Source organism: Hyperolius riggenbachi, chromosome 9 (assembly GCF_040937935.1).
Source record: "Hyperolius riggenbachi isolate aHypRig1 chromosome 9, aHypRig1.pri, whole genome shotgun sequence".
NCBI classification, from domain to species: domain Eukaryota; kingdom Metazoa; phylum Chordata; class Amphibia; order Anura; family Hyperoliidae; genus Hyperolius; species Hyperolius riggenbachi.
This window is the reverse complement of record NC_090654.1, coordinates 7,927,264-7,941,554: the sequence shown is the minus strand read 5'-3', so window position 1 is coordinate 7,941,554 and position 14,291 is coordinate 7,927,264. Positions and strand designations below refer to the sequence as shown.

Sequence of the window (14,291 nt, the reverse complement as noted above, 5' to 3'; positions counted from 1 at the left end):
AGGTCCGAGGTCTGTGGGGTTGGAAGGTCGGGGGGGGGGGGGCCCATAATTTTTTTTTGCTATGGGGCCCAGTCATTTCTAGCTACGCCCCTGCTCCTAACACTAACCTACCCCTTCTTACCTAACTCTAACCTACCCCCTACTCCTAACAGTAACCCTTACCTACTCCTAACACTAACCCTTACCTACTCCTAACACTAACCTACCCCCTACCTACTCCTAACACTAACCTACCCCCTACCTACTCCTAACACTAACCTACCCCCTACCTACTCCTAACACTAACTTACCCCCACCTACTCCTAACACTAACTTACCCCCACCTACTCCTAACACTAACCTACCCCCTACCTACTCCTAACACTAACCTACCCCCTACCTACTCCCAACACTAACCTACCCTTACCTACTCCTAACACTAACCTACCCCCTACCTACTCCTAACACTAACCTACCCTTACCTACTCCTAACACTAACCTACCCCCTACCTAGACCTAACACTAACCTACCCCCTACCTAGACCTAACACTAACCTACCCCCTACCTACTCCTAACACTAACCTACCTCCTACCTACTCCTAACACTAACCTACCCCCTACCTACTCCCAACACTAACCTACCCCCTACCTACTCCTAACACTAACCTACCCCCTACCTACTCCTAACACTAACCTACCTCCTACCTACTCCTAACACTAACCTACCCCCTACCTACTCCTAACACTAACTTACCCCCACCTACTCCTAACACTAACCCTCCCCCTACCTACTCCTAACACTAACCTATCCAATACCTACACCTCACACTAACCTCCCCCCACCTACTCCTAACACTAACCTACCCCCTTCCTACCTAACCGACAGGCAAGGTGGGGCTTCAGCTACATAATAGCCAAACCCACGATGCCTGGTTACTTCCATCCCCTTCCCCCACCCCGCTGCTTCCTCTGCTGATATCCTGGATTACTATAGCTGAACACCCACTTGGGTCTCACAAAGTCCAAGTCAGCTGGCTTGTGGGTAATGCAGCCCAGTGGCCAGAGGCTGTACACTGCAACAGCCGATTGGACTATGGTGCTACTTGTGTCAGCAGAAGTGGGTGGGGCACAGAGGGGGTGGCATTGAACAGTACGCAGTCATCTGCCCGGAGGAACATCAGTCTGGGATCTAGAACAGCCTCCACAGTGACAGATGCCAGGCTGGCCATTTATATGAAACCAGTGATTAGCTTCTACTACATGCTTCTAAATGAATATGTGATGTTTTTGATTTACAGGAGCCGGTAGTCCTCCGAGTTATGGAGTACCGACCACAAGTAACTGGGGTACGTTTATCCTCAAGTCACCTCTATATAAATATAGACATTAGGCAGATTCTTAAAGGATACCCGAACTGACATGTGACATGATAAGATAGACATGTGTATGTACAGTGCCTAGCACACAAATAACTATGCTGTGTTCCTTTTTTTCCCCTCTGTCTGAAAGAGTTAAACATCAGGTATGTAAGTGACAGTTTCTGCCCGGGTCGGACTGGGTCGGACTATAGCATAGCCCTCACTGATAAGTAATTACAGCTATAAAACACTTTCCTGTCAGTAAATGGCTTCTGAGAACAGGAAAGGGATAAAAAAGGTCAATAATTCATAGATTTGAGCTCTGACATACCTTACCATACATTCAATGAAGGTGTCATTGAGCAGAGACAAAGAAACAGTAAACACTTAAAAACTAAATTTAAATAATAAATAAAACTGTGGAATATCTTTAAAAAAGTCATTTTTAGGAGAAGAAGGATAGAAACAATTGTTTTTTCATCAGTTTATTTTCACCTCAGGTGTCCTTTAAACTCTGGAAACGAAAAAACAAGAGGGGCGAGTTTGTAAGATAAAGAGACAGCGTATAGCCTATGCTAAAATATTCATTAGTAAACAGTCACCTATAAAGTAATGCCTAGTACACACAATGCAAATTTCTGTCAGATTGACAGTTCATTTATTTATTTATGTACTATAAGTACTTATATAGTGCCGACATATTACGCAGCACTGTACAGAGTATATTGTCTTATCACTAACTGTCCCTCAGATGGGCTTACACTCTAGTCCCTACCATAGTCCTATGTCTATGTATGTATCACATAGTGTAGTCTAGGGCCAATTTTAGGGGGAAGCCAATTAACTTATCTGTATGTTTTTGGAATGTGGGAGGAAACCGGAGTGCCCGGAGGAAACCCACACAGACATTCAGAGAACATACAAACTCCTTGCAGACCTTGACCTGGCTGGGATTTGAATCGGGGACCCAGCGCTGCAAGGTGAGAGGGCTCTTCCAAATACTTTTATACAAAATCGATCAGAAAAACGATCGGAAATCAGATCGGACCTGTCAGAAATAATGAATTAGACAGTCAATCTGACGGTAAATTGCATCATGTGTACCAGGCATGAGAAACATCAGACAGTAAAGCACCTGAGATCTCTGCCAAGCAATAATGCTACACGTACAAGCTAAGATAATGTGGCCACAGCAGCTGCAGTAACACGCTTATCTCAGCATGCAAATAACAGAAAGCTTCCTATTGTGGATAAGATAAGGACACCGTGAGCAAAAGGTAATTGAATCCCCCTCCCTTTGAAGAGTTTCCACAGTGATGAAAGCCTGTTGTCTGGGCTTCCCAACCCTGTCCTCAAGTACCTCCAACAGTGCATGTTTTGTGGAAGTCCACAGAGGCAGTTAAAGGACAACTGAAGTGAGAGGGATATGGAGGCTGCCATATGTATTTCCTTTTAAGCAATGCCAGTTGCCTGGCTGTCCTGCTGATCCTCTGCCTCTTATACTTTCAGCCACAGAGACCCTAAACAAGCATGCAGCAGATCAGGTGTTTCTGACATTATTGTCAGATCTGACAAGATTAGCTGCATGCTTGATTCTGGTGTGATTCAGACACTACTGCAGCCAAATAGATCAGCAGGGCTGCCAGGCAACTGGTATTATTTAACAGGAAATAAATATGGCAGCCTTCATATACCTCTCACTACAGTTTTCCTTTAAGCTTTTGCCAACTGGCGTAGGGTCCTGCGGGCCTGTTTTGCAGGAGATCACATGCGCTGATGCGCGCGTATCTCCGCTTGGTACAGTCTCCCAGCGGCGATCGCCGCTAGGAGACTGTTAGACGGTCTTTTAGCAGGGTACAGCGCTGTGATCTATGGCAGCGATCTATGTACAGGGGACAGCCGTGTGACACGGGAGACAGAAGTGATCAGCTGTCATAGGCTGAACCCTATGACAGCTGATCATGGGGATTGGCTGACTGAGGGAGGGAGGGAGGGTTTTTGAAAATAAAAGAAGGAAAGAAATAAGGAAATGTATTTTAAAAAAATAATAAAATAAATATTTAAAAAAATAAACAAATAAACAACCTGGGAGCGATCAGACCACCCAGCAGGAAGCTCTGTTGGTGGGGAGAAAAGGGGGGGGGGAGCACTTGTGTGCTGATTTGTGTGGCCCTGCAGCGAGCCCTTAAAGCTGCAGTGGCCCTTTTTGTGAAAAAGGGCCTGGTCTTTAGGGGGGTTTAACACTGCGGTCCTCAAGCGGTTAATCAGCTCTACTGAGACACTAATTCCCTCACCTGTTAATTCAAAACCAGTACTGTTGGTGGTACTTGAGGACAGGATTGGGAAGCGCTGGTCTAAGTGACGTAAGCTGAGGCACTAGGGAGGGAAAATTAGCGCTTAACTGGGTTGAACATAAAAAACTAATGGGATGTCACTTTTAGCATCCCAGAGAAACAGTAAAGATGGGAACCAGTAGAAATATAAGAAACATAATTTCCTTTTTCTCAAACCACATTTCTCCTAAATCTGACAGTGACCACATACAGCACCATATATACAATCAAGATTGTATCATTAGTGAACAGCCTAATTGAATATTGTATTATGCTACAACGACAAGCTTGTATTACTCTACCAGGAGGTACCTTAGTTTGTGATCTAAAATAGTCTCCACGGTAACAGATGTCAGCCTGGTCTGTTTATTATATATGTATGAAATCAGTGACTAGTTTCTGCTGTACGCTTCTAAATTAAAGAGGCCCTGTAGTGACATATAGCAGAATGCAGTAAAGAGGCCCTGTAGTGACATATAGCAGAATGCAGTAAAGAGGCCCTGTAGTGATATATAGCAGAATGTAGTAAAGAGGCCCTGTAGTGACATATAGCAGAATGCAGTAAAGAGGACCTGTAGTGACATGTAGTAGAATGCAGTAAAGAGGCCCTGTAGTGACATATAGTAGAATGCAGTAAAGAGGCCCTGTAGTGACATATAGCAGAATGCAGTAAAGAGGCCCTGTAGTGACATATAGCAGAATGCAGTAAAGAGGCCCTGTAGTGACATATAGCAGAATGCAGTAAAGAGGCTCTGTAGTGACATATAGCAGAATGCAGTAAAGAGGCTCTGTAGTGACATATAGCAGAATGCAGTGAAGAGGCCCTGTAGTGACATATAGCAGAATGCAGTAAAGAGGTCCTGTAGTGACATATAGCAGAATGCAGTAAAGAGGCCCTGTAGTGACATATAGCAGAATGCAGTAAAGAGGCCCTGTAGTGACATATAGCAGAATACAGTAAAGAGGCCCTGTAGTGACATATAGCAGAATGCAGTAAAGAGGCCCTGTAGTGACATATAGCAGAATGCAGTAAAGAGGCCCTGTAGTGACATATAGCAGAATGCAGTAAAGAGGCCCTGTAGTGACATATAGCAGAATGTAGTAAATTATTCAGGATACCCACTTGTATGGTAATTATTATCCAAAAACTTTTTTATTTATTACATTATTTTCAGTACAGTTCTTATGTGATATGTGATGCTTTCTAAACAGTAAATAATAATAAAGTTTTTATCTACAGTACCCAGTCCTCCTGGCGCAGCGTCTAGAAGCTTGGGTATGTTTTGTTTCTTCTTCATAAATCAGCAATCTGTCTACTTTTCAATAATCTGCATTGTGCTAAGTGTTCCACTTACCCACACAATGGTCTAACTACCTATAGACAGGAGTCAAGAAGCTCTGTTGGTGGGGAGAAAAGGGGGGGGGGGAGGGGAAATCACTTGTGTGCTGATTTGTGTGGCTCTGCAGCGAGCCCTTAAAGCTGCAGTGGCCCTTTTTGTGAAAAATGGCCTGGTCTTTAGGGGGGTTTAACACTGTGGTCCTCAAGCGCTTAATCAGCTCTACTGAGACACTAATTCCCTCACCTGTTCATTAAAAACCAGTACTGTTGGTGGTACTTGAGGACAGGATTGGGAAGCGCTGATCTAAGTGACGTAAGCTGTGGAAATAGGGAAGGAAAATTAGCGCTTAACTGGGTTGAACATAAAAAACAAATGGGATGTCACTTTTCCCATAACATGGTTATTTAACATAATTTCCTTTTTCTCATACCACATTTCTCCTAAATCTGACAGTGACCACATACAGCACCGTATATGTATACTGTTTACAGTGTGTGTGTGTGCGTGCATGATAGATTTGATAAGATTATACAGTCAAGATTGTATCATTAGTGAACAGCCTAATTGAATATTGTATTATGCTACAACGACAAGCTTGTATTACTCTACCAGGAGGTACCTTAGTTTGTGATCTAAAATGGTCTCCACGGTCACAGATGTCAGCCTGGTCTGTTTATTATATATGTATGAAATCAGTGACTAGTTTCTGCTGTACGCTTCTAAATTAAAGAGGCCCTGTAGTGACCTATAGCAGAATGCAGTAAAGAGGCCCAGTAGTGACATATAGCAGAATACAGTAAAGAGGCCCTGTAGTGACATATAGCAGAATGCAGTAAAGAGGCCCTGTAGTGACATATAGCAGAATGCAGTAAAGAGGCCCTGTAGTGACATATAGCAGAATGCAGTAAAGAGGCCCTGTAGTGACATATAGCAGAATGCAGTAAAGAGGCCCTGTAGTGACATATAGCAGAATGCAGTAAAGAAGCCCTGTAGTGACATATAGCAGAATGCAGTAAAGAGGCCCTGTAGTGGTCTAGTGGTCGGGTGGTCCGTGCCCCCCCTCTCCGCTCCCCGCTCCCCCCGCGGCCGCCGCTGCTATTACCTGCTTAGGCAGCGGCCGCTTCCTAATCCGCGTTCCCCTCTGAAGTTGCAGAGTGTATCACAGCAGCGCGCCTGGCGCTGCTGCTGTGACGATGCAGGGGGCAGGAAAGAGCGGTTCCCCTGGTAACGGCGATACAGATCGCCACTATAGGGAGCCGCGCTATTTCCTGCCCCCTGCATCGTCACAGCAGCAGCGCCGGGCGCCCTGCTGTGATACACTCTGCAACTTCAGAAGGGGAACGCGGATTAGGAAGCGGCCGCTGCCTAAGCAGGTGATAGCAGCGGCGGCCGTGGGGGAGCGGGGAGCGGGGGGAGCGCTATACTGGGGCACTACCTACCTATACTGGGCACTATACTGGCTAAACTGGGCACTATACTGGCTAAACTGGGCACTTTACTAGCCATACTGGGGCACTATACTAGCCATACTGGGGTACTATACTAGCTAAACTGGGCACTATACTAGCTAAACTGGGCACTATACTAGCTATACTGAGGCACTACCTACCCATACTGGGCACTATACTAGCTATACTGGGACACACTGGGGGGCTGCACCAATCCAGCATTTCCTACCCCCGGCTTATATGGGGGTCAATCATTTTTCCCTGGTTTTTCAGGGAAAAGTTGGGGGGGGGGGGCTTATATGCGGGTCGGCTTATATGCGAGTATATACGGTAAATTATTCAGGATCCCCGCTTTTATGGTAATTATCCTGGTTTCAGCATCAGAAACACTTCCTATATCTATATATTGCTGTATGTAACCCTGCTCCCCCAGTGATGTCACAGCCTAGGCTGTTTAGTTATGCAGAATTATCCTCTCAGAGCAACGTAATATTAGGAGAAGGAAAGAGGGCCAGGTGTGTGCATCAATAAATATTTCAATGAGAATAATTTATAAAAATATCAAAATCTTTATTATATTAATCAGCAAACATATGATGGACATTTAAAAGCATAACCCATGTGAAGCGGCCGTCCACCACATCAAAACCTCCTCGCACACGAACATGCACACCTACTATCGATCACCTAGCGTGATCATGGGCCCACATATAGAGTACCAATGTAAGGCTAGGAAGAGACAGATGAAATTCCACTGATGTGTGGTAATTAGGGTTGCCACCCAGCCGGTATCTGGGCGGCCCTACCGGGAATTTCACTAAAAAGCCGGCGCCGGAATAAAAGTTTTACCGACACGTTATCTGCCGGAAAATTAACACGGGCTCCTTGCTGCTGAGTATTTGGAGACAGTTCTCCCTCCTCTGTTCTTGGATTGGCTGGCCAGGCACTGCCAGCCAATCACTAGTGAGGATTCTCGGGGAAGGAGGAGCCGAGCAGACAGTCTGTGAGCCTGAGCAGCGTTCCGTGCAATGCATCCTGTGAATTGTCCTCCTGGTCGGATTGTTTGGAGTGAGCTGCTCAGTCACCGGCTCACAGTCTGTGAGTGGAGGTAAAGAAATGAGAGAGGTACAGAGACACGTGTCTTGAGCAGAGGCAGCACATAATTACTGTGCTTCTGTGTGAGCTGGAATGTGTCTGCCGTTTTTTCTGTGTGATGTGTGCAGTGCAGTGAGCCAGCCCAGCCCCCCAGGCAGCAGAATCAGAACAGTCTATGGTCACATTGGAAACATCAAGCATGCTGTCAGCTCTTTACACAAATGCAAAAATCCATTCAATTTGAATAAGTCCAGTGAATGATTAACCCTGATAAGCAGCAGTGATAAGAGTGGAGAGAGGTCCCCCAGACCACTTGTCACAACTGAAGTGCTGTGTTACAGCAAGGAAGCAGGTTCCAGAGTCACAGTGACACAGCTTCACACACAGTGTGCCTCTCTCTCCCCTCTCTTTCTCTCCCCCCCCCCCCTCTTTCTTCCCCCTCTCTCTCTCGACCCCATCCCCCCAACCCTCTATCAGCCCATATCCCCCCTTTCAGACTCTTATGGCCCATACTCACGGGCTACAATTGTCGCCGCAACACGCGGCACGCGCGTGTTGCGGCGACAGGTCGCCCGTGAGTATGAGGCGCTGCACGGGCGCGCACCCCGAACTGTCGCTCGCCGCTGATGTCGCCAGGTGATTGAACCGCTCAATCGCCTGGTGACAGTTGCCGCCGCAACTATCGCTAGTCCGCGTGAGTACGCGGACTAGCGACAGCAACCTACATAAAGATTACGGAGCTTCCAGCGGGGGGAGGAGGAACGTCGGCGACAGCTTCCGTCGCACCGCTGGTCCCTCTTCCGCGTGCGTACGCGGAGGGACCTGGCGAGGAGCTGTCGCCTGCCTGTCGAGCACACGCTCACGTGTGCTGGCGACAGGCCCAAAAAGTTGCCCGTGAGTATGGGCCATTAAGGGGGCTATACTTTAGGCGACTTGGTGGCCAATTGACCATCCGATTTGATTATTATAATCAAATTGGATGAAATCCTGACCCACCAAGTTCATGCCTGACTGACAAAGCAACCAATTTGGGGGCTAAAATTGGTCGTATCGATGATCGCGCAAGATGTCGGGCCGAAATTGGTTTGTCAAGTGTGCAGTGGTACGGCGGCTGATTTCAAAATGAACGACGAAACCCCCGCCGCTGTCTGCGTAATGTAGTGTGTGCATTTATACAATCCTGTAGCAACCTTCCGCGTGGTGTCCGTCCATCTCTCCGGTTCTAACAGCTACATACACGCTGGCGGTGCATAGCGTCTGACATCACAAGCTATGCACTGCCAGTGTGTATGCGGCTGATAGACTCCAGGGAGATGGACAGACACCACGCAGAGGCTGCTACAGGATAGGTAATATAAATGCACACACACGGGGGAGGTCACATTTATACATTGGGGGGGGGGGGGGGGGCAGCGGCAGGGCAGACTCGGCAGCTCAGCCGATTCCCTGAAGATTTCATGTGGAAATCGGACGGGAATCGCCCTGCAGTAAATGAGCAGCTACAACTAGAGACAAAGTTATCTCTAATCAGATTCGAGTAGAGATACATTTGTCTCTTTGTCTAATCTGCCCATAATCTGCTGATGTATGGCTACCTTTAAGGTGCCCATTAATGATACAATTCTGTGGCTGATCATTTCTGTGGTAATCAGACAGAAACGATCAGTCATACCGATTAATGGCCCAATTCCTGCTAGCCAATTCGATGGGATCGATACGAAATATAGGTCAATTCCAGTAATCTGATCGACTTCGCTACCAGTTATTCGGTCATTAATGGGGCAGGACCAGTTGCATCCGATCGATTACCGCAGTGATTGGAAATTATCTATCGATCGTGGAATTGTATCATTAATGGACACCTGTAGGAAAGAAGTGCCCCTAGGGGGAACTTACCTTGGGAGGGAAAAGCCTCTGGATGTTAAAGAGACTTCCCCCATCCTCCGCAGTAGAGGGGATCCAGCACTGGGACCCCCCCAAGAGCTCCTTGTGGCTGCTTGTTGGCATGGGCACTAGTGGCTTCCTTCTCAGGTTCTGGCAGAAATAGCTGAGCCCGATTGGGTCTGACCTACTTTGTAGGCACCTGTGCAGTAGAGCAGACCTGATCGGGCTCGGCTATTTTTGTCAGAGCCCAAGTGGAAAGCTGATACGGCGCGCAGCAACAACGGGGGTCCCAGCATAGTATCAGACTTACCAAGGAGGATGGAGGAAGCCTCATTAGGAGTCAGAGGCTTCCCCTTCCCCAGGTAAGTACCAACCAGGGGCGATGTTTTTTCCTTTAACGGTGTTCTTTAAACTATTTAACATTAATGTTTATTTTTGTAATTTTCTGGTTTACTTTTTGAAAAAGGGCCGTAACAAATCCCTCCCACTTTTAGGCCACACCCTCCAGGCCACACCCCAAAGCCGGTATTTTCTCATTCAAAAGGTGGCAACCCTAGTGGTAATCCACAGCAATAATCAGGCTAGTAAGATCCGGCCAAGCCTCCAAGAATAATATATATATGTATGCACAGTCTATAACACCATAGGCACATTCCAAGGGATCATATTGCATGCATCAAAATCTGATATAGCAAGCCATGCAGGAATGAACAAAAGCAGGCAAAGTTCATGCAATAATTCACATGGAGACAGATGAAAGAAGGCCTGGAAGCTGCTATTAGGGCCGGTTCAAGTAACAATTGGGCCCTAGGGCAAAATTAGCCTGGGGGCTCCCCAACAGACCCCCCCCCCCCCCCCCTGACCAAAAAGCGTCATTAGAGGCCCTTTGTTGCAGCCAAATTTTCCTCCTGGGCCCCTGAGCTGGCTGCTGACCCTCCCCCAATCACCTCCCAACTTGGAGCAACAGTTAAGATGGGGGAGGACACCTTGGGGGCCCCTACAGGCTATGGGGCCCTGGGGCAATTGCCCATTTTTTCCTATGGTAGCTCCGGCCCTGGCTGCTATAATCATAAGTCTCATACTATACCAGTCCAGTCCCTGGCGCATCTGATATATGCAGATGTATAAATTTCAATCCTGTCGCAGCATTATTCAGGTCCTTGCATGGAGGTGCGCAGGCAAGCGGCAAGGTGGTATCAATCCCCTCAGCGTGAGTCTCCTCGGCAGTGATGTAATGCTGGCAGGCACTCGGATAGAGTGTCTGGTGACGTCTAGCGCCAGTCGCTCCCAGCAGGGGCTCCAGCTAGTCCCGGATGGAGACACGTTTGCCCACAACAAGGGGGGGGGGAGATGGAAAGCAGCGGTGAGGCCGCACACAGCGGGGTTGAAGTTCAGACACGCCGGGAGGGTCCCAACATGTTTCGCCGGCAACGTCCAGCTTTCTCAAGGGGGCGTGGCTGAGGGTCAGAAGCAGCTGCCCTACACTAAATACACACGCACCAGCCAATCACACTGGTGCCCGTGTGTTGCGGCCAGCCTCCCCTACACCCAGACGCACCAAGGCATGGTGGCCGAAAAACAGACCACAAAGGTGAATAACAATATATTAAACAAATATAAAATTGATAAACAATGTTTCCAAGGTAACGTCAATGGGGGAAGGGGGGGGGCGGGCCGGAACAGGAGGGCAGCAACTATATATCCTGCAAAAGTAAAGCACGGGGTAATTTGCAAGACCCCTTAATATTTTACGAGTGCATAATGTAATCCATACACTCAACAGAAATATCTAGATTACAGAATACAGTCAATTACTATAGAACCTTAGTAAGAACTTTTCTCCCAGAGCAATCCTGGGAGAAAAGTTATTATTTCTACTGGCTTCAGAACACATAGTAAACAAACATTCTGCAGAGATCACCTGATAGGACTAAAGATTTCGCCAGTCGCCACCTGTGATAAATGTCAGAATATAAACCACGGTGAGGCAAGATATTACAATGGGAAAACACTGACCAAAGAATGTAAAAAGTAATATTGCAAAAAACAAACTTTTTTATTTATTTCATTATTTTCAGTACAGTTCCTGTATGATGTGTGACGCTATCTAAACAGTAAATAATAATAAAGTTTTTATTTACAGTACCCAGTCCTCCTGGCGCAGCGTCTAGAAGCCGGGGTATGTTTCTTCTTCATGCATCAGCAATATGTCTACTTTTCAATAATCTGCATTGTGCTAAGTGTTCCACTGACCCACACAATGGTCTAACTACCTATAGACAGGGGGCAGGCTGTAAAGGACACCTGAAGAGAGGGGGATATGGAGGCTGCCATATATATTTCTTTTTAGAAAATGCACTCTAAATTACCTTCCTCATATATGGCTGTCACTTGCAGTGTAGGTAGTAATAATCTGACAGGTTTTGAACTAGTCAATCTCCTCACGGGGGATTCTCGGTAGATCAAAGTCCCCAATATCCAGCACCAGCGAGGATACATACTGTATGAATTGTGTAGGGCATGTAACATAGTCCATGGTCAAATTGGGGGGGGGGGGGGTGCTTTGGGGAGGAATAAGAAGAATAGGTTTGGTTTTTTTTCAAAAACGTTCATTCTTTTTTCATGAATAGAAAAAAAATTGCAGCAACAATCAAATGGCACCATAAGAAAGCTCTATTTGTGAGACGAAAAGGGGGTAAAATTCATTTGGGTGAGTTGTATGACGGAGCAATAAATCGTTAACCACTTAAGTACCAACGGTCTCTGCCCCCTTAAGGATCAGAGACCGCTGGTACAAGAAACGGCGGAATAATGACAAATACTGACGAATCGCCGCACATACCCGCCGCAATCACCGTCCACGCCGCACGCCGGGAACCTGGGCCACCCACTCTGCCCTCTATGACGGCAGAGTTCCTGTGAGCCGGTCGGGAGCTGCTTTCATTGGTTCACAATCCTGCCTATCAATGTAAGCCAATGGGAGCGGCTCCTGACCGACTCACAGGAACTCTGCCGTCATAGAGACAGCAGAGCGAGTGAGCTGCGGCGAGGAGACAGCGGAAAGATTGTCGGGAGCGATGAAAGCAGCGAGAACGCGCGGCGTGTATTGAAATCTACGCCCTGCAAGCCAGCTAGCCATAGAAACAGGGTGTAGATTTTAATTAGCGCAGTCCTTATCTAGTTGTGAAGTGGCAAATTGTAAAGAAATGGCCTGATCACTAGGGGGGGGGGGGGATATAAACCTCTGGTCCTCAAAAGGTTAAACAGACATAAAGGACCCAGGCTTTCCATTTCAGTATCAAAAACATTTCCCATACCTATATATTGCTGTCTGTAGCCCCACCCTCCCAGTGATGTCACAGCCTAGGCTATTTGGAATTCTCCTCCCAGAGAAATCCTGGGAGACCAGGTATTATTTCTGCTGGCTTCGGAACACAGAAATAAACAAACAGTGATGCACCTGCTAGCAGTAAAGATATTGCCACCTGTGATAAATGTTAGAATGTAAATCAGAGAGAGGAAAGATTTTATAATGGGCAAACACTGACTAAACAATATAAAAAGTAATATTGGAAAAGATAAACAATTGTATGTATTACATTATTTTCAGTACAGTTCCTATGTAATATTTGATGCTATCTAAATACTAAACAATAATAATGTTTTTATTTACAGCACCAAGTCCTCCGAACTTTGGCATAACGACTAGAAGCTGGGGTATGTTTATCCTAAAGTAACTCATGTATAAGTCTACCCAGCAAGTTAATGGCTGCACTTGGAGACCAGGAAGAATTAAAGAGAAACCATAACCAAGGAATGAACTTCATCCCAGTCAGTAGCTGATACCCCCTTTCCCATGAGAAATCTATTCCTTTTCACAAATGGACCATCAGGGGGCGCTGTATGGCTGATATTGTGGTGAAACCCCTCCCACAGTGTGATGTCAGGACCATGGTGCTTACATCACACTGTAGGAGTCTTGTTGCAAAGTGGGAAATCTAAAATCGCAATTCCTGATGCTAGCGATTTTCAATTTTTGGGGGAGTTTTTTTTCCCCTCCCGGCGATCCACTGCGCGCTACGATTTTGTGTCAAGTGCTTTTTCAAAGCGTTTTTGCAGAGCGATTTGTTTTTTCACTTCTTGACACAAGTCAGGAAGTGAACTCTTTGACCCGGAAAAGAATAAATACAATGTATTTATTCATAACAGCACAAATGCAATTGGTGAATAAAGCGATTTGTGAGCGTTTTGCGCATTTCCTACACCTTCCATTGTAACAAAATCGCCACAAAAATGGTGCAGGCAGCGCTTTGCTGAGAGGAGCGGAAATGAACTGCTCAAATGTGAACTCTCTCATAGAGAATCATTGCACAAGCGTTTTTAATAAAATCACCGGTGCTTAAAAAAAAAAAAATTGCAAAACACCCTGGGTGTGAATAAGCCCTAACATCTGTTTACAACTGCCAAAAAATGCAACATCATCTCCTTCCAGTGACATCACCTGCCAGCCGTTAAAATGTCACCATGTGATAAATGTCAGAATGTAAATAAGGGAGAGGAAAGATTTTACAATGGGCAAACACTGACTCAATCATTTATACAAAACTAGTAAAAAAAGCCGGGCCGTTAAGGGCGCTGGGCCACAGCCACTAAACCCCGGCAATGTGCATACCGATGTGTCCTGCTCACCCGTCTCCCGAAGTATATGCACACAGGGAGATGTCGCTTGCTTGGCAGTTGGAAAAAGCTGTTATTTCCCACAATGCAATGAGGTTCACAGACAGGAAACTGCCAAGTCTGGAAGCAGGGGCACACACACACACGGGGACAGGACGCAGAGACACAGGGGTTTT

At 46.5% G+C, this 14,291-nt stretch overlaps 1 protein-coding gene across 2 annotated transcripts in view; it reads left to right on the top strand.

Moving 5' to 3' along the window:
* Positions 1 to 14,291, top strand: part of LOC137533671 (inter-alpha-trypsin inhibitor heavy chain H3-like) — a 196,710-nt gene that overhangs the window by 158,938 nt on the left and 23,481 nt on the right. For both annotated transcript variants that reach the window (XM_068255010.1, XM_068255011.1), the window contains 4 exons: positions 1,279 to 1,326; positions 4,912 to 4,947; positions 11,582 to 11,617; positions 13,114 to 13,155. In XM_068255010.1, coding sequence (XP_068111111.1) covers positions 1,279 to 1,326; positions 4,912 to 4,947; positions 11,582 to 11,617; positions 13,114 to 13,155 — 162 coding nt within the window. The remainder of the gene's footprint in view (positions 1 to 1,278; positions 1,327 to 4,911; positions 4,948 to 11,581; positions 11,618 to 13,113; positions 13,156 to 14,291) is intronic.